The sequence below is a fragment of the Scyliorhinus canicula genome, chromosome 2 (genome assembly GCF_902713615.1).
Source record: "Scyliorhinus canicula chromosome 2, sScyCan1.1, whole genome shotgun sequence".
Lineage (NCBI taxonomy): Eukaryota > Metazoa > Chordata > Chondrichthyes > Carcharhiniformes > Scyliorhinidae > Scyliorhinus > Scyliorhinus canicula.
Window position 1 is genome coordinate 168378331 of NC_052147.1, and position 21557 is coordinate 168399887.

General features: G+C 46.5%; 1 protein-coding gene across 4 annotated transcripts in view; it reads left to right on the forward strand.

Annotated features, from left to right (window-relative positions):
- LOC119961672 (diacylglycerol kinase beta) overlaps positions 1 to 21557 on the forward strand; it is a 797376-nt gene that overhangs the window by 533758 nt on the left and 242061 nt on the right. For all 4 annotated transcript variants that reach the window (XM_038788967.1, XM_038788974.1, XM_038788981.1 and 1 more), the window contains one exon: positions 7480 to 7544. In XM_038788967.1, coding sequence (XP_038644895.1) covers positions 7480 to 7544 — 65 coding nt within the window. The remainder of the gene's footprint in view (positions 1 to 7479; positions 7545 to 21557) is intronic.

Below are 21557 nucleotides of genomic sequence, written 5' to 3' on the forward strand. Positions count from 1 at the left end.
CAGGCAATTCCTCCCCCATTGTAGCACCAGGTTGTTTTGGGCACAGCAAGTGACCACAATGTGTGACACCCTCTGGATTGTATTGCAGGGCTCCATCAGATCCATCCAGGGACCGGAACCTCATCTTAAGCATCCCTACTGTCTACTCCATCAAAGTATGCGTTGCAGCATGAACCTCAGTGTGTCTTGCCTCAGCTGCACTCTTTGGCCTCCACAAAGGTGTCATCAGCCAGCTCTCACTGGGTGCCCCTTGACCCCAAGGATCCAACCTACAACCTCTATGGACCCTGAAACATGGCTCAGTATGTAGGAGTCTTACACACTTCCTGAGAAAAGTGTTTGGCAAGTGCATGCCTTTTGAAACAAAAACAGAAAATACTGGACAATCTCAGGTCTGACAGCATCTGTGGAGCACCTGCAGGGCAGCACAGTAGCACGGTGGTTAGCACTGTTGTTTCACAGCTCCAGGATCCCAGGCTCGATTCCCGGCTTGGGTCACTGTCTGTGCGGAATCTGCACGTTCTCCCCGTGTCTGCGTGGGTTTCCTCCGGGTGCTCCTGTTTCCTCCCAAAGTCCCAAAAGACGTGCTGTTATGTGAATTGGACACTCTGAATTTCCCCTCAGTGTAGCCAAACAGGCGCTGGAGCGTGGTGACTGGGGGATTTTCACAGTAACTTCACTGCAATATTAATGTAAGACTATTTGTGACACTAATAAAGATTATTGACTGGAAGGTAGCTAACGTTTCAAGTCTGGGTGTCTCTTTGTCAAAGCCTTTTGAAGCCAGTCGTGATCTGAAATCACACCAACGTAGATGGAGTTTCTGATGGGGAGGGTTAGGGAAGGCCTGGGGCTTGATAATGAGATGCAAGTGTATTCAAATAAGATTCATGATGTTGAACGATGAGAAACGTGGCCGGAGGGAGGGGGCAATTGCAGCACGCTTTCACACCGCTGTGAATCGTGACTTTAGTCTTTTCGCAATATTTTGTGCTCCTGTCACCAAACCTGCCCTACGCGAACGGGAGCTGAAAATCTTGGCCACGGTTTCTAATTTCCTTCTGTTTAGAAGGTAACAGAGGTGACGTCATTGAAACTGCAAAGGAATTTGACAGGGTAGATACAAATACTGGGGAAATCCCAAACAAGAGGATGTGATTTTAAAATTACAACCACCATTTCAGAATAAAATCAGTAAGTACATTTTGCACAACATGTCGTGGAAATCTGAAAATTGCTCCCCAAAAGTCTTTCTTGCTGCGTGCATTGAAATTTTGAAGACTTCAGTCGATTTTGATAGGTAACAGTACTGAGCGATATACAGCAGAGGTGAGAAAGTTGAGGGGCAGATTCTTCACATTCTAACTGAATAGCAGAACGGGGCTAAAGGGTTGAATGGCCATCCCTATTCCAGTCACCGTTTTCTTGCATGTGCCTAATTTCCCAGGAGGAATAAGCATCATAGTCAACTCTACTGATGGAATGTTTTGGCAATTTCTACTCGATAGGTTTTTGAAATGAGTTGAAGTCTTGGGGATGTACTTAAAAGCTTTATTCTGATAACATTTATAATAAATGCTTTTTAATCAGAGAGGAGGCTTTTTTTTTTTCAAAGAGAGACTTTCTAAAACCGAGCCTGTTGAGTGTGAGGGAGGAGGAAACAGGCAGACAACTAATTACATGTCTGTTGTGCTGTTGGTCTGTGTTTCATAAACTTCAGAATGTGCAGCGTTATACCCGAAAAAGTGAATGATTTGCTTTTTGTTGAATAGGTTATGCATTGTTTCACCTGATTAAAATCAGTTTTGTTCACAATGAAAAGACAAGTATTTTAATTGCCAGTAGCTGTCAGACATGGAGACAAACAAATGGTAAAAATTGAAATGTGTTGCTCGCATGTTTCAGGCACGGAAAGGATGTAGACATTCCCATTGGGTGGACTCACCCAAGCTGCCGATGAATTAGTCCCACTGCTAAACCTCTTTTAGATGATCACACAGATGTTAGGCCCTTAATATTTAAGGTGCATATAGCCTCTTGAAAGACTCAATTGAGTTATGAGCTGGCAAGTTTCTGGCCTATACCACTCATAATGGTGTTCATAGTTGTCCATTCTTTTTTAATTCATTTTACAGGATGTGGGCGTCACTGGTTAGGCCAGCATTTAGTGCCCATCCATAGTTCCCCATCAGAAGGTGATGGTGAGTTGCCTTCTTGAACTGTTGCAGTCCTTGAGGTGTAGATGCACCCACTGTGCTGTCAGACAAGGAGTTCCAGAATGTTGCCCCAGCGACAGTGAAGGAGCGGCGATACATTTGCAAGTCAGGCTTGTGAGTGACTTGGAGGGGAACCTCCAGGTGGTGGGGTTCCCTGGTATCTGCTGCTCTTGTCCTTCTAGATGGTAGTGGTTGTGGGTTTGTAAGGTGTTGTCTATGGAACCTTGATGAGTTACTGCAGCGCACCTTATAGATGGTGCATACAGCTGCCACTGTTCATTGGTGGTGGAAGGCTTGAATGTTTGTTGAAAGGGGAGCAATTAAGTAGGCTGCATTGTCCTGGATGGTCTCGAGCTTCTTGAGTGTTGGAGCTGCACTCATCCAGGCAAGTGGTGAGTATTCCATTACACTCCTGACTTGTGACTTGTAGATGGTGGACAGGCTTTGGGGATCAAGAGGTGAGTTACTCACCATAGGATTCCTAGCCTTTGATCTGCAGTATTAATGTGGCCAATCCAGTTCAGTTTCTGATCAATGGTAACCCCAAGAATATTGATTGTGGGGGATTCAGCAATGGTAATGCCATTGAATGTCATGGGGCAGTGGTTAGATCCTCTATTGTAGTAGGTGATCATTGCCTCACACTTGTGTGGCGGGAATGTAACTTGCTACTTGTCAGCCCAAGCCTGGATATTGTCCTGGTCTTGTTGCATTTGAACATGGACTACTTCATTATCTGAGGAGCTAACAAATGGTGCTGAACATTGTGCAGTCATGCGCATACATCCCCACTTCCGACTTTATGATGGAAGGGAGGTCATTGATGAAGCAGCTGAAGATGGTTGGGCCTGGGACACTACCCTGAGGAGCTCCTGCAGTGATGTCCCAGAGTTGAGATGATTGGCCTCCAACCATCACTTCAACCAGCAGAGGGTTTTCCACCTGATTCCCACTGACTCCAGTTTAGCTAGGGCTCCTTGATGCCATATTCAGTGAAATGCTGCCTTGATGTCAAGGGCAGTCACTCTCACCTCACCTCTGGCATTCAGCTCTTTTGTCCATGTTTTAACCAAGGCTGTAATAAGGTCAGGAGCTGAGTGACCCTGGCGAAACCCAAACTGAGTCCGTGAACAGCTTATTGCCGAGTAAGTGCAGCTTAATAGCACTGTTGATGACTCCTTTCATCACTTTGCTGATGATGGAGAATAGACTGAGATGGGGTAATTGGCTGGGTTGAATTTGTCCAGTTTCTTGTGTACAGGACACACCTGGGCAATTTTCCACATTGTCGGGTAGATGCCAGTGTTGTAGCTATACTGGAACAGTTTGGCTCGAGGTGCGGCAGGTTCTGCAGCACAAGTCTTCAGTACTATTGCCGGGATATTGTCAGGGCCCATAGCATTTACAGTATCTAGGGCCTTTAACCATTTCTTGATATCACATGGAGTGAATCCTATTGGCTGAAGAGTACCATCTGTGATGCTGGGGATCTCCGGAGGAGACCGAGGTGAATCATCCACTCGGCACTTCCAGCTGAAGATTGTTGCCAATGTCTCAGCCTTGTCTATTGCACAAACGTGCTGGGCTCCTCATCATTGAGGATGGAGATATTTGTGGAGCTTCCTCCTCCAGTGAGTTGTTTAATTGTTCACCACCATTCATGGCTGGATATGGCAGGACTACGGAGCTTAGATCTGATGCGTTCATTGTGGAATCGCTTAGCTCTGTCTATGACTTGCTACTTATGCTGTTTGGCACACAAGTAGCTTCACCAGCTTGACACTTCATTTTTCAGTATGCCTGATGTTGCTCCTGGCATGCTCTCCACACTCTTCATTGAACCAGTGTTGATCCCCTGGCTTTACGGTAATGGTAGAATGGGGCATATGCCAGGCCATGAGGTTGCAGATTGTGGTTGTTTACAATTCTGCTGCTGCTGATGGCCCACAGCGCCTCATGGATGCCCAGCCTTGATTTGCAAGATCTGATCAAAGTCTATCCCATTTAGCATGATGCTAATGCCACACAACACGATGGAGGGTATCCTCAAAGACCGCACTTTGTCTCCACGAGGATTGTATGGTGGTCACTTATACCGATACTGTCATGGACAGATGCATCTGCAGTAGGCAGATTGGTGAGGATGAGGTCAAGCATGTTTTTCCTTCTTGTTGTTTCCCTCACCACTTGCTGCAGTCCCAGTCTAGTAGCTATGTCCTTTAGGACCCAGCTCAGTCTGTGGTGGTGATACCGAGCCATTCTTGTCCCCCACCCAGGGCATATTCTGTGCCCTTGCCACTCTTAGTGCTTCCTCCAAGTGGTGTTCAACATGGAGGCGTACTGGTTCATCAGCTGATGGTGGCCGGTATGTGGTAATCAGCAGAAGGTTCCCTTGCCCATGTTTAACCAGAAGCCATGAGACTTCATGGAGTCCAGTGTCGATGTTGAGCACTCACAGGGCACCTCACTCCCGACTGTATACTCCTGTGCCGCCGTCAACTCTGCTGGGTCTGTCCTGCCGGTGAGACAGGACATACCCAGGAAGGTGATAGTGGTGTCTGGGACATTGTCTGTAAGGTATGATTCTGTGAGTGTGACTATGTCAGTCTTTTGTTTAACTAGCCTGTGAGACAGCTTTCCCAACTTTGGCGTAAGCCCCCAGATGTTGGCAAGGAGGGCTTTGCAGGGTCGGCAGGGCTGGGTCTGCTGTTGTTGTTTCCGGTTTTAAAAAACTCTTCCTGCGGTGGGAGGAGAGGCAGCAATAAACTCCCAACTTCACTGAAATCGCTGGTCACTCCCACTATCCTGCCTCTCTGCCCCATTGAGATCTGCCATCAGCAAGGCAGGCAATCCTGACACTGATATTTCCACTCCGGAGGTATATTATAAGCATGAGACCAGCAGTGGTGTTGACGAAGCTTGAAACAGGCATAGACCAACTTCTTGGCTGTGGCTTTCCCCAATTCATTTGCCTTCCTCGATCAAAAAGCAAACTAGTTGAATTTTAAATGTTCAATTATTGTTTGTGGTTTGCTCATGGTACTTAGAAGAACAGAGAGACATTGACAGAGATGCAATGACAAAGGCAGAGTTAGAGGAACCAGTGACAAAAATGGCAAATTCAGTTTTTGTATGTATCCTTTATAATGTCACAAACCATTGCTGTTAGCATGGAATATCACCACATCATACCCTCCACCTTGAACACAACCAATGCCATCAGGCCCTCTTTCTCCTCCACTCCCTCGTGATCTGTATCATAATGAGCAAAATCTCTTATTCAACTGCCAGTTGTGCCAAAATCCAGGATCACCTTCTGCAGTTTAGCCAAATTATATCTCCCTCTCCAAGTGATTACCAACCAAAGGATTCCCATCCGTGATGCCAAATTTCAAGTTCCTCAAGCACCAGGACCCCCACCACAAACTCTTCCAACCTCCAAGGCCATTCCGCAGTTTTGCCAAACTCCACATCTGCCCCATTATCACCAAAGCACGGTACTTTCCCAAGTGCATCTAAACTCCGTATCCAACTCGACTGCTGAATACCACATATCTCCAATTGATATATATCACCTACAAACATCCGAATTAGGAGCAAGAGTAGGCCATTCAGCCCCTCAAACCTGCTCTGACGTTCAATAAGATCGTGGCTGATCTGATTGTAACCTCAGCTCCAGATTTCCACCTACCCCCAAGCTATCACTCCATTGCTCATCAGGAATCTATCGACCTCTGCTTTAAAAATATTCAAAGACTCTGCTTCCATGACCTTTTGAGGAAGAGAATTCTGAAGACAACATTGCATATCAGGGGCTGGTTTGGCTCACTGGGCTAAATCGCTGGCTTTTAAAGCAGAACAAGCAGGCCAGCAGCACGGTTCGATTCGCGTACCAGCCTCCCCGGACAGGCGCCGGAATGTGGCGACTACGGGCTTTTCACAGTAACTTCATTGAAGCCTACTCGTGACAATAAGCGATTTTCATTTCATTTCATTTCATATCATGTATCGCTGTATAAAATATGGAAAGTAAAAAATGAAATGCATGGACATATCTTTTAAAATCAAATAAGGTTGCCAAACTCAGTGCCCAAAGCAGAAAGAACGATAGTAGAACAGATTCAAAAAATGAAATGTGACTTGCTTCATCATCATAGTTTAGTGATACTAAAGTTCTCCACTGGACGGCTTAAACATCCCAATGATAGCTGGTCACTGTCTTATATAAAGGCTATAGAGGAACTGGAGTGAAGAAGAGATGTCAAAATTCAAGCTTACAGTAATCAGGGAAGGATGAATAAGCTGTTTGTTTTAACAGAGAGACTCAATGGTGATGTAATTTTAGTTTTAGTATGAAAGAATTTGACAAAGTAGACTGAAAGAACGATTCCACTTATGAGAAGAACTTGGAGTCCATAATAAAAATAACATAGGACAGATTTTACAGTAACCCTAAATGTCCACAGATGGCCTTCCCACCCACCTGCCTCGACCCGTTTTACTTACTTGGTCCTGGTCTATAGGACTTAGAATCTGGGGACTTGTCGTCGTCCGAGTCTTAGCCACTGATGCTGCTGGGCCAAAAACCTACCAGCCTATTGGGTTGGTTGGCAGCTCTCTGAGACAGGTCTTCAGCCCAAGTGAAGGGCGGAAGTCCCATCTCCACCAATCCATGCTCCTCTGAGCATCAAAAGGCTGTGGGGCTGCTGTGATTGGCGGGATTGCATCCCCACTGGTGGTGGGACAGGAAACCCACCATCTGAAAAATCCAGCCCATAGTCACTGAGAAGTCAAATATGGAATTCAGAAATAACTTCTTTGCTTACAGAATAGTAAGTAAGTTGTGTAATTCGCTCCAAGATCAACGGATGGAAGTGGACAAGAGACTTACATTTATGATGAGGCTAGATTATCATTTGAAGGAGATGGGAACAGAGGGTCAGGGAGCAAGAATAAGAGGAGGTTTGAGTGCAGCATAAATTGCGTTATGGACTGGTTGGGCCAAATGGCCTGTTGTTAATGCTGTGTAGTTTATGTAATTACATCTATATAATGAAATACAGCATCTTCTGACTCATTGTGTGCAATGCCACAAGAGAGCTAATAGTTATTTTTCAAAAAGATCAGTGAAATGCAGAACCAAAATGAATGAAATATAAAATGAGGCACAGCCTGATTATATATCTGTTAAATTGTAATGAATTTTGTCCTCTTTGTTTTTGCTTTTTGTATGGTATTAAATGTTTGAAATGTCTTTGTGCAGGATGCATCAATTGCTCACAGATTTCACGTAATGAGAGAAAAGCGTCCAGAAAAATTCAACAGCAGGTAAGAGCTATTTTCCTCTTTTTTTTTTTCTCCTTTTCCAGAGCGATTGCTTAGCAATGCAGCCACACTGACATGATATTATATCAAGTGATAAAATTGCAATGTAAATTGAATATTGGGACAGTTTTTCTTCATTCCAATTCATAACTGAATATATAGAAAAATGTTGATTAAGTATACTTTTTTTTGTTTCTACTCATTATCTGCCTGGTTTCCATTTGGTTTAAGAATATTTTGTAGCACAGAATGTGAATGTTGCTGGAAAAAGAGGCATGTTGTCGAAGCTTTTCCTCTTGCACTCATTAGGACACACAAGAATGTCAAATTTCAAAGGGTACAACAGTTTATACGGCATGAGAAAAGGGTTCAGATTGGTTGGAAGGTCAACTCTGGCCAAGGCATTGACACGGAGAGAGCACAAGGGAGCTGTTGCCTGCTGCGCTTTTGATCAGTTCAAAAAAGGCGCAGTGCCTGGACGTGTTGCTTTTGCCTGCAGAGGACAGGCCATTGCATGTGTGTATATTCAGTTTCTAGCAAGCAAAATTGCGAGCTGAACTGATGATCTTAAATTGGTTGTTCATGCAATTCTTGCCATACTCAAGATTGTTCAGCAAGTTCCGTCCAATCACGCATCACATCTAGCATTAGACACTAAGTTCTGAGTTTTGCAAGCACAGGCTGGTTGAGTTTGGTGAGTACTCTGTTTATTCTTTCAACATGAATGCAATCATGCTTTCTAATGTAGAATGTGAAAGCAGAAGCAGCAAGGCCTGAATCAAAGACTTGTTGCCAACAGTTTAATTAAAAACTGACATCATCCAAACATAAAATAAGTGGCTAAAAAAGCCTACGAGAGGCAATCCCTGGATCATTTTGAAGCAGAAGAAAATAGTTTTGTAAGCTAATTTGATATTACCGTTCACCATTTTAGCAGATATATGTTAATTTTTGACATTCCTGAGCCCACATTTTCAACAGAAACATGGATCCATGCATTTTTAATGCATTTGTATCTTACCTTTATACCTTTCGATAGCTACTTGGCTGCATTTCATGGAGATTGTGGGCCACACATCAAGCTGCAACTAATATGCTTATTAATTTACTTATATCTCAAGATTCATACATTAACAATCCTGTGAAGCCACAAAGTTCAAACAGAATGGGCCAGCAAATAAGAAATAAAAGTTGATATAACGCTGATTTGCCTGGAGTTTGTGCACCAGATTACCTCACCTGACAGGCCACACAAGGCCCATGGACTTTACTTTGCAACTCATGGGTTTACTCAGGTGATCCTTGGTATGGAGAACTGTTCTTATGAAGAGAGGTTGAGTAGGTTGGGCCTGTACTCATTGGAGTTTAGAAGAATGAGAGGCGACCTTATTGAAACGTGTAAGCTCTTTAGGGGGATTGACACTGTAGATGCTGAGAGGCTGTTTCCAATTGGGAGAATCTCGGACCAGAGGGCAAAATCTGAGAGTAAGGGGCTGTCCATTTAAGACCGAGTTGAGGAGGAATTTCTTCTCTCAGTTGGTAGTAAATTTGTGGAATTCTTTACTGTAGAGAGCTGTAGAGGTTGGGTCATTAAGTATGTTCAAGGCTGTGATAGATTTTTGATCAGTAAGGGAATCAAGGGTTATGGAGACAAGGCAGGAAAGTGAAGTTGAGGATTATGATACTAGATCAGCCATGACCTAATTGAATGGCTGAGCAGAACCGATGCACCAAATTACCTTCTCCTGCTCCTATGTCTTATGCTCTTATGACCATATGTGTTCTGGTGAAAGGTCACCAACCTGAAAGGCTGGGTGGAATTTGCTGTGGTGCTGAGGGTTCTTCCCACTGCTTGAAGAACCATTGGGAGCCCCGCATCGCCATTCCACTGGAGCCCTGGCACAAGTAGAAGATATGTTTTCACTTACCTGGACAACATCGGATGACTCACCGAATTAAGCCCTCAGTAGGGCAGCTTCAAGAGCTGCCAGCGTATCAGAATCCGACAGCTCGCCATTTACAGCAGCATAACCGGGAGCGGTGGCTGCTGCTGGAATACCCTGAGGGCTTCACCAGGGAACATTGATGGATCCACCTTCCCAATGCCAGGTAGCTTGATCAGCTGCTGAGTGCCTGTGTATAAAGGACTGGCTGGTAGGCTGCTGGCAATCCCAACAGGATTTCTAGGCAAGTCTCTGGAGGCACAGACGACCTGTGCGTTAAATCCTTGAGCTGCAATTAAATCCTGGTGGACTCGGGGATAATTGGTTTCAAGTAGCTTGTTAATGAGCCAGATCCCTTTTCATCACAAGCAGCAAGTGTTCCGCATTAGGCCGTTCCCATGCTTCACTAAATGTAGGACAGTTTTCCCACTGCTAGGAGTTGGACCGCAGCTTCCCACGTGATTCTCTGGATATCTTGCTTGCTCCAGTGGGCTCCAGGAAATACATTAACTCTGCTACTCTCTCCACAGATGTTACCTGACCAACTGAGTATTTGCAGTATTTTTCGTTTTTATTTCCAATTTCCAGCATCCGCAGCGTTTGACTTTTGTTTTTACTTTGGAACTCCTCAGTAAAAGTTTTGATTAAATAGTGGGTAAAGGAATGTTATGCAAATGCTTTAAGGAGTTGCCCACTGGCGCCGTTAGCATTCATTGCTATTACAGCTTTTAGCATTGGACATCAGCGTCTTTATCTTGTTTCCAATTTAGGATTCCTTAACCTGGCTTCTGATGCCAACAAATCAATATCTGGAAGTCAAAATAGATTCCATATCCCCACCTTATCCATGTAAGTTTTCTTTGTTCGGGAACATTTCTTATCGTGATTGGAGAAATGCATTGGCTTTTGCAGTTTTTGTTCTCCGTGTTCTAGAGTTTGCAAAGAGAATATTTACAAATCTAGGTTAGGGATGGATAAACCAATCCAGATTCCTGATCGATATGTAGCAATCATTCCAGGTAATGTATGGGGTAGGACATTGGGAATCAGGTGTTATTTCTGTCATGATATGCAAACATGCAACCAATGGACACTCAGAATGGGACACAACGAGTGGGCAGTCAGGACACTCAGAGGTGGCATCGCCACAAGAGGGCATGACATAAACACTATAAAAGGGATGAGGCACTCACACCCTGCCTCTTTCCACAGACAGACATCTAGAGAGTTAGGGTTGATCAGAAGCATCACATCCCAGCACGTGGCTTAGAGCAAGCTGGTACAGTTAGACTGAGTTACTACAGTTAGATTAGCAGAGAGTCAAACTCATTTGAGAACTGTTGTTAATAGTTCAATAAACACGTTGAACTCATTTCAGAGTCTGGAGCATCCTTTAGTTAAGACTGCATCAAGTAGCAGCCTGTGTTATCCAAAGCATCATAACACAAGAAAATGGGCTTATCAGTGATAGGCAACATGGTTTTGTGCAGGGAAGGTCATGTCTTACCAACTTAATAGAATTCTTTGAGGAAGTGACAAAGTTGATTGATGAGGGAAGGGCTGTAGATGTCATGTACATGGACTTCAGTAAGGCATTTGATAAGGTTCCCCATAGTAGGCTGATGGAGAAAGTGAAGTCTCAAGGGGTCCAGGGTGTACTAGCTAGATGGATAAAGAACTGTCTGGGCAACAGGAAACAGAGAGTTGTAGTGGAAGGGAGTTTCTCAAAATGGAGAACTGTGACCAGTGGTGTTCCACAGGGATCCGTGCTGGGACCGCTGTTGTTTGTGATAAATAATCTGGAGGAAGGTATAGGTGATCTGATTAGCAAGTTTGCAGATGCCACTAAGATTGGTGGAGTAGCAGATAGTGAAGGGGACTGTCAGTGAATACAGCAGAATATAGATAGATTGGAGAGCTGGGCGGAGAAATAGCAGATGGAGTTCAATCCGGGCAAATAGCAGCACTGTAGCATTGTGGAGAGCACAATTGCTTCACAGCTCCAGAGTCCCAGGTTCGATTCTGGCTTGGGTCACTGTCTGTGCGGAGTCTGCACATCCTCCCCGTGTGTGCGTGGGTTTCCTCCGGGTGCTCTGGTTTCCTCCCACAGTCCAAAGATGTGCAGGTTAGGTGGATTGGCCATGATAAATTGCCCTTAGTGTCCAAAATTGTCCTTAGTGTTGGGTGGGGTTACTGGGTTATGGGATAGGGTGGAGGTGTTGACCTTGGGTAGGGTGCTCTTTCCAGGAGCCGGTGCAGACTCGATGGACCAAATGGCCTCCTTCTGCACTGTAAATTCTATGAAATGCGAGGTGATGCATTTTGGAAGATCCAATTCAAGAGCGAACTATACGGTAAATGAAAAAGCCCTGGGGAAAATTGATGTACAGAGAGATCTGGGTGTTTAGGTCCATTGTACCTTGAAGGTGGCTGCGCAGGTCAATAGAGTGGTCATGAATGCATACGGCATGTTTTACTTCATCGCAAGGTATATTGAGTACAAGAGTTGACAGGCCATGTTACAGTTGTATAAGACTTTGGTTCGGCCACATTTGGAATACTGCGTACAGTTGTGGTCGCCACATTACCCAAAGGATGTGGATGCTTTGGAGAAGGTGCAGAGTAGGTTCACCAGGATGTTGCCCAGTATGGAGGGTGCTAGCTATGAAGAGAAGTTGAGTAGATTAGGATTATTTTCATTAGAAAGACAGAGGTTGAGAGGGGACCTCATTGAGGTCTACAAAATCATGAGAGGTATAGACATGGTGGATAGCAAGAAGCTTTTTCCCCAGAGTGGGGGACTCAATTACTAGGGGTCACGAGTTCAAGGTGAGAGGGGAAAAGTTTAAGGGAGATATGCGTGGACAAATTCGACAGCCACTGTGAGGTGGACACCAACGAAATGTTCGAGCGCTACATCTTCAAGCAGAGGATGCAAGGTAAAGACAAATCCTTTAATTCCTATCTAACTAACCTTAGCCTGCTAGCGTAATCCTGCAACTTCGGTGCTATCATTGACTCCATGATCAGAGACCAAATCATTTATGGAGCCCACTCTGATCCTCTGCGAGAGCAATTGTAGAAAATCAAGCACATGATCGTGCCAGTCGCGATTGAAACGTGTACTGTGCATGAGCATTCTAAAAATCGCTATTCACAGTACAAAATGGCAGAAAGTGAAAAACAAGCCTCCCACGAGGTGGAGAGTGTTCAGGCCATTCCCGGATGCAGCGCCTCCACATTGACGAAAGCAGCTATTTTGCATGCTCTTCCTGGGGCCCGACGCATGCGCAATGTAATCTGGAACACAAAACGCCCGAAAACCGCACTGCGCAGGTGCAGACGTCTGAGAACCGCACCGCGCATGCACAACGACTCACTGAGCGTCATGACATCGACATCATGACGTGTGTGTGACTGCGGCACCGCCCGCTTTTTTAAAAACCGCCCACTTTCTAAAAAAAGGCAAATGCTGTTTAAACTGTGGGAAACCAAACCAGTATGCAGCCCTGTGCTGATCTGCACCACCAGTCAGGAGCCAGCGCTCCCAAATCCGACAGTGGGGCATCAGAAGTGTGCAACACTGAATGCATGACTCTGATCCAGGCAGTGCAACGGATCCAGATGATCAATACCTGGACAAAACTTACCGAGTGGGTATTATTACGGAGTGCGAATACGCCACATCACGATTCCAATCAATCCTGGCCATGGATTCCGAGAACGAATGGCATGCAGTGATGATCTGCCCCATCCAGTTCAAACTGGACACAGGTGCCTCTGCCAACCTGATTTTGCAGGTGGGCTTCAAGAACATCAAGAAGCCCCCACAATCCTTCCAGCTGACTGCAAACTCCTGGACTACAATGGAAACGCAATCAAGGCACTGGGGTCCTGCCATCTGCAGGTGTCCAGCCGGCACACACAAGCAAGCTTACACATCGAGATTGTGAAACCAGACAGGGCGTCCCTGCTAGGTGTGCACACTTGCAAGCAACTGAACCTTATTCAAAGGGTCTACACCACGACGCCGTCCCATTCGGATCTTCACGCCAGCATCGTCGACACCCGAACCCAGTACCCAGATGTATTTAGCGAGATGGGCATACTGCCGTACAAGTACAAGATTCTATTGCGGCCTGATGCCAAGCCAGTGGTCCACGCATCATGACGTGTCCCTGTTCCACTGAAAGAGAGCCTGAAGGCAGAGCTCACGAGTCTACAACAGAAAGGCATCATCTCCAAGGTCACTGAACCAACCAACTGGGTCAGCTCGATGGTGTGCGTAAAGAAGCCTTCGGGGGATCTACGCATCTGCATTGACCCCAAGGATCCAAAGAAAAAGATTATGCGGGACCATTACACCATCCCGAAGAGGGAAGAAATCCAGAGTGAGATGGCACACGCCCGCTTCTTCACAAAATTGAACGCATTCCAAGGATTTTGGCAAATCCAACTTGGAGAATCCAGCAGAAGGCTCTGGACCTTCAACACGCCTTTTGGCAGATTCTGCTACAACCGAATGCCATTTGGCATCCTCTCAGCATCAGAGATTTTCCATCGCATCATGGAACAGATGATGGAGGGAATAGAATGGGTTCTTGTCTACGTTGATGATATCATAATCTGGTCCACAACCCCAGAGGAACATGTGTCGCGACTCAAGAAAGTATTCCGACGCATATATGAACATGGCCTCAAGCTAAAAAAGTCTAAGTGCTGTTTTGGGACATCCACGCTGAAGTTCCTGGACGATCAGATTTCGTAACACATGCGCGCCCGGACACAGACAAAATTAAAGCCATTGATGCAATGCAAGTCCCCGAGGACAAGAAGAAAGTACTGCGCTTCCTGGGAATGGTCACTTTCCTTGCCAAGTTCGTCCCGAATTTAGCCACACACACCACGGCCCGACGCAACTTGGTGAAAAAAATCAACCGCCTTTGAGTGGAAGGCGGAGTGGAAGGCGGAGCATCGAACATAACGGCTGGAGCTGAAAGCCAAGCACACCACTGCACCCGTCCTTGCATTCTTTGACCCAAACCGAGAGACCAAGATATCCACAGATGCGAGTCAGGATGGTACCAGTAGCATACGCATCACAGGCAGTGACACCCACTGAGACCAGATATGCGCAGTTTGAGAAAGAGCGTTTAGGTCTTCTCACCAGCATCCACAAATTTCATGATTATGTCTGCGGCTTGCCAACATTTACTGTTGTGACGGATCATAGGACACTGGTCCACATCATGCAAAAGGACCTGAACGACATGACGCCTCGTTTGCAGAGAATTCTGCTCAAACTCCGGAGGTATGATTTCAATTTGGTTTACCAAATCACCTGGCAAGGAGCTCATCATGCATTGTCCCGCTCCGTAAACTCGCCTAGTGAACCACTGGAGATCACCAGCACGTTGAATTGCACGTACAACTGTGTGCAAGCACTCTCCCGGCAACGGAGATCGTTCTCGTCTGAGAAGAGACGGCCAAAGACCCCCTGCTGCAGCGAGTCATCCACAACCTCAGCAATGGCTGGCAGAAAGGGCAATGCCCTCAATTCTACAATGTCAAGACCTGATGCTGATCGACTGCATCCTGCTCAAGCTGGACAGGATAGTCATCCCGCTACCTCTCCAGAGCATTGTGCTGTTGCAGATTCATGAGAGCATAGAAAAGTGCAGATGCAGGGCCCGGCAAGCTGTCTCCTGGCCCGGCATCAACCAGGACATCACGGACATGGTCCTGAACTGCGAAACCTGTCAGAGGTTCCAACCAGTGCAGAGCAAGGAGACGCTCCAACCACATGACCTAAAGACCTCTCCGTGGTCCAAGGTTGGCATTAACCTATTCCACGCAATTTGTCGTGACTGTATCTTAATCATCGATTACTTTTCAAACTATCCGGAGGTGCTGAAGCTGCCAGACCTCACCTCACGGACCATCATCAAAGCGTGTAAAGAGACATCCTCACGGCATGGCATCCCGAACACTGTCATGAGCGACAATGGCCCGTGCTTCCACAGTCAAGAATGGTCCACGTTTGGCAAGAGCTACAATTTCAGGCATGTCACCTCCAGTCCGCAACATCCGCGGACGAAAAAGGGGTACACATCATTAAGCAGCTCATCCTCAAGGCCTCTGACTCCGCTTACGACATAAACTTTGCACTACTTGCGTACCAGGCGACTCCCTTGTCCACTGGCATGTCGCCAGCTCAACTGCTGATGAACAGGGACCTGCGGACGATGCTTCCAGCCGTACACCTGCCCAACCTTGATCACCTCCTGGTGCTGCAGAACATGTAGCAGCTTCGCGACAGCCAGAAGCAGGGCTATGACGAACATTCCACCAATCTGGATGTGCTATTCCCGGCAGACACTGTCAGGATTAAGATACTGGATGGTGGGTGGTTTGCTCTGGGTGTTGTTGTTCGACAGGCCGCGCCCAGTTCCTATGTCATATGTATGGCTGATGGCTCCATTGTGCAAAAGAATCGAAGGGCACTGCATAAAATTGCTTGCCCACAACCACATTACCCTCCATTTCTACATGCCGAATTGCCACCTCCAGACACCTCGAACCACGAGGCCACACGTCGTGCCTCCCACTCGCCTGTCAAGGAACCGTCATCCCTTCCACCACCTCTCCGGTGGTCGATGAGAATCAGACGCAAGCCTCAGAGACTGGACTTATGAGCATTTGTTTTGTTTGTTCTGTTCTGTATTCCTCAGTCAATCACATTAGACAGACACATTCACATGTATATACATCTAAAAAAAATGGGGGGGGAGATGTCATGATGTGCAAACATGCAACCAATGAACACTCAGAATAGGGCAAAACGAATGGGCAGTCAGGACACTCATCAGCACAAGGGGGCATGACATAAACACTATAAAAGGGATGAGGCACTCACACCCTGCCTCTTTCCACAGACAGACATCTAGAGAGTTAGACAGGGTTGATCATCAGCATCACATCCCAGCACGTGGCTTAGAGCAAGCTGGTACAGTTAGACTGAGTTATTTGAGAACTGTGTTAATAGTTCAATAAACACGTTGGATTCATTTCAGAGTCTGGAGCATCCTTTAGTTAAGACTGCATCAAGTAGCAGCCTGTGTTATCTGAAGCAGCATAACACAACAATTTCTACCTGTACTCAGTGGCTGGGCTCTCAGGTTAAGAATCACAACCTGATGAGAAACAGGAGAGCAGACTGCAAGACCATTATCACAGCATGGGATCTAACATCTTCAAGACAGGAGGAAATTGTTGGGAAGAAGAAAGTGTTCTGATTTGCTGAGTGTAACTCAGTGGAGTCAGACCTATATTGATCCCTTTGGAAGAACATCAATGTAATAGGGTATCAATTAATTCAATGAATCACCAGTTAGAACAATGGGCTCTTCTACTAACAAACTACATGTTGTATCAATCAGGTGCATACTCTCATGATAAATGGCATGGAACCAGAAAAGCAATCTGCAGTAATGCTTCAGGTTATATATGAGTATAATAATTTTTCCACCTATGCTGTATTGGAGAAATCAGAAGAAACTTATAAAAGGGGTGGCATGCGGCGCAGTGGATAGCACTGGGACTGCGGCGCTGAGGAGCGGGTTCGAATCCTGCCGCTGGGTCACTGTCCGTGTGGAGTTTGCACATTCTCCCCATGTCTGCGTGGGTTTCACCTCCAAAACCTAAAGATGTGCAGGTTAGGTGGATTGGCTGCACTAAATTGCCCCTAAATTTGGAAATAATATATAATTGGGTACTCTAAATTTAAAAAAAGAAGAGACTTATAAAAGTACTCTGGCTGCAAAATCTGGCTCCAAAATGTCGGCAGTTCTGCAGCCATGTGGTAAGTAATGCATTCTAAATACTAACCTATAATAGAGGTTTCATGCCAGGCCACTTTAAAAGAGGGAAACAATGTTCTATTTTTTTTTAATCTACCAAACTCAGCAGATATATTAATGGTTTGAAGTTGAATTACTTGAGCTTTTTTGATCTAGTGGTTAATTTGGCAACTTTTTAGTCATTGGGTCTTTCATCATTGTTTGATTGAGCTACAAAGTATGCTGGAATTTGGCAGCTGCATGTTTGAGCCATACAGGAACCTAACATATATTGCTGATTTTACTATGTGGAATGATCAAGAATACTCAAGTCTGTGCAGCTCCAAATTCTATACAGCAGATCAAAATTGGCTTTCAAATTCCTGCTTCAAAAACCTGCAGCTGGGGAAATATCAAAGAAAATTCAGTTTGCTGTTCTGCTTTAATTAAACTCCAGACCATGTTGTTTTGTTTCAAAGGATGGTTTTCCATTGAGAGTTGTTTTTAGAATGGAGATGTACGACTTTTTTTGCTTTAGCGATTTACCTATGTTACATTACAGGAGAAAAATACTTAGTGTTTTATTATTCAAAAATGTAAGTTATGCCTTGAAATTGGGCCTCAATTAATTTGTTTGATGTATGGAGCCCTCTGCACTATTTAGTTGTTACCTTGAAATGTTGCAATTTCATCTAAATGTGAATATTGGCCCGGATCTCGAATAACGAAGAGTCCGAATACAGGAGGGAGATAGAGAACCTAGTGGAGTGCTGTAACGACAACAATCTCTCCCTCAATGCCAGCAAAACTAAAGAGCTGGTCATCGACTTCAGGAAGCAAAGTACTATACACACCCCTGTCAGCATCAACGGAGCCGAGATGGAGATGGTTAGCAGTTTCAAATTCCTAGGGGTGCACATCACCAAAAATCTATCCTGGTCCACTCACGTCGACGCTATCACCAAGAAAGCACAACAGCGCCTATACTTCCTCAGGAAACTAAGGAAATTCGGCATGTCCACATTAACCCTTACCAACTTTTGCAGATGCACTATAGAAAGCATCCTATCGGGCTGCATCACAGCCTGGTATGGCAACTGCTCAGCCCAGGACCGCAAGGAACTTCAGAGAGTCGTGAATACCGCCCAGTCCATCACACGAACCTGCCTCCCATCCATCGATTCCATCTACACCTCCCGCTGCCGGGGGAAAGCGGGCAGCATAATCAAGGATCCCTCCCACCCGGCTTACTCACTTTTCCAACTTCTTCCATCGGGGAGGAGATTCAGAAGCCTGAGAACACGCACGAACAGACTCAAAAACAGCTTCTTCCCCACTGTCACCAGACTCCTAAATGACCCTCTTATTGACTGACCTCATTAACACTACATCCTGTATGCTTCATCCGATGCCAATGCTTATGTAGTTACATTGTATATCTTGTGTTGCCCTATTATATATTCTCATGTATTTTCTTGAATTGTTTAATTCCCTTTTCTTCCATGTACTGAATGATCTGTTGAGCTGCTCGCAGAAAAATACTTTTCACTGTACCTCGGTACACGTGACAATAAACAAATCCAATCCAATCCAATACTTCCCAGCTATTTAGAGCAGCCATTTCCAGCTCACTCTTTAGCCACTTTTCTATGTTTGGATGATGTCAGTTCTTTTTAAATAGTTGGACAAAATATACAAAGCAACTACAAATGTCAGCCTTTGAGGGCTTTTTGATGTGTTGTTACCAATGAATGAGCAGGTAACCAAGTTTCTGTGTGCCTGTTAACATTATCGTACAGAAAAAAGTTGGAACTGGCCTGCACCTGGGAGCAAAAGATGTGTGATCCTTCATCAAAATCCCTGAAGGAGGTGGAGAAGGCTCACACCCAACATGTTGGCATACTTTTCATTCTCGGGTCTGCTGTATGTAGGTCACTTTTTCAGGTTTCTATCTTTTTTCCTTCGGTCTTCGATGTAATTTTATTCATTGCACCATTTGACATTGTCCTGTTGTCAGCCATACCCAGTTTCATACAACCACAAGGAATGCAATATCCCATTAAGTTTGGAAATAGCAGTTTGAGTCTGTGCAAACTTGTCAATGAAAGAATCTACCCCGTACCTGTAGTACAGGAGCGTTACCATATTACATCACGCATGTGATATATACAACGATGGTGACTATCACATTCACCCCCTGTTAAAAAAGAGTCCAGTGGGGGTGGTGGAAAACTATGAACATGCATTTTATGGTAAACATTTTGGGGAAAGTTCACAAATTCAGCCGATCGGGTGCCTTGATTCTCCGTTGTGAGGGCTGCAGTCCCGGTGGCAATGCAGGCGTCGGTTCGGTCGCCGGTGACTCCGGGAGCGTGTAGTCCTCATCTTCATCCTCGGGTGGGACCAAGGGGAGGACGGATCGTCCTGGAGCGGGGGCTGTGGTGAGGTGCGCTGGGGGGAGGAAGGGTGGTGCTGGGGCAGGGAGGGGGAGGGGGGGGGGGCTGTGGGGACCCAGCTGGTGCCAGGTTCCTGAGGGAGACTGTGTTTTGGCGACCGCTGGGGTACTACTGTAGGCATACTGCGGGTTTCCATGGAGTAGCTTTACCCTCTTGACCAACAGGTCCGCCTTGTGGAGCCACAGGTGCTTGCGGAGGAGACCGGGTCCTGGATCTGCCAGACACGTTGGGAGCGAAACCCCGGAGGTGGACTTCCTGGGGAAGGCAAGGAGACGTTCATGGGGGGTTGCATTAGTCGCAGTGCAAAGTAGCGATCGGATGGAATGAAGGGCGTCGGGAGGACCTCCTGCCAGCGGGAGACTGGTAGATTTTTGGACCGTAGGGACAGCTGGATGGCCTTCCAGACCGTTCCATTCTCCCGCTCCACCTGCCCGTTTCCCCGGAGGTTGTAGCTGGTCATCCTGCTCGAGGCGATGCCCTTGCTGAGCAGGTACTGACGCAGCTTTTTGCTCATAAATGAGGATCGTCGGTCGCTGTGGATGTAGGCGGGGAAACTGAACAGGGTGAAGATGGTGTTGAGTGCTTTGATGACGGTGGCAGACGTCATATCGGGGCATGGGACGGCGTAGGAAATCTGGAGTATTCGTCGACCGTGTTGAGGAAGTACGTGTTTCGATCAGTGGAGGGGAGGGACCCTTTGAAATCCACGCTGAGGCGTTCAAAGAGGCGGGAGGCCTTCACTAGATGCGCGCGGTCTGGCAGGTAGAAGTGCAGTTTGCACTCCGCGCAGACCTGGCAGTCTCTCGTGATAGCCCTGACCGCCTCAATGGAGTAGGGCAGATTGCGGGCCTTTTTGAAGTGAAAGAACCGGATGACCCCTGGGTGACAGAGAGCGTTGTGTCGGGTCCGGAGTCGGTCCACTTGTGTGCTGGCTCATGTACCTCAGGATAGGACATCGAGGGGCTCATTGAGCTTGCCGTGGCAATACAAAATCTCATAATTGTCGGTGGAGAGCTCGATCCTCCAACTCAAGATTTTATCATTTTTGATCTTGCCCACTGTGTGTTATTGAACATGAAGGCAACCGACCATTGGTCAGTGAGGAGAGTGAATCTCCTGCCGGCCAGGTAATGCCTCCAATGCCGCACAGCTTCTACGATGGCTTGGGCCTCCTTCTCGATGGAGTGCCGGATTTTGGAGGCATGGAGGGTGCAGGAAAAGAATGCCACGGGCCTGCCTGCCTGCCTGGTTGAGGGTGGCGGCCAGAGCGACGTCTGATGCATCGCTCTCGACTTGGAAGGGGAGCGTCTCGTCGACCGCGTGCATCGCGGCCTTGGCGATGTCAGCCTTGATACAGTTGAAGGCCTGGTGAGCCTCGGCCATCAGGGGGAAAACGGTGGAATGGATGAGTGGGCGGGCCTTGTCTGCATAGTTAGGGACCCACTGGGCGTAGTATGAGAAGAACCCCAGACATTGTTTAAGGGCCTTGGGGAAGTGGGGGAGGGTGAGTTCCATGAGGGGGCGCATGCGATCGGGGTCGGGCCCTGGAACTCCATTTTGCACCACGTAGCCAAGGATGGCTAAGTAGTTGGTGCTGAACACGCACTTCTCCTTGTTGTACGTTAGGTTGAGGAGTTTGGCGGTGTGGAGGAATTTGGAAAGGTTAGTGTTGTGGTCCTGCTGGTCGTGGCCGCAGCTGATTACGTTATCCAGGTACGGGAAGGTGGCCCGCAGTCCGTACCGGTCAACCGTTCAGTCCATTCCCCGTTGGAAGACCGA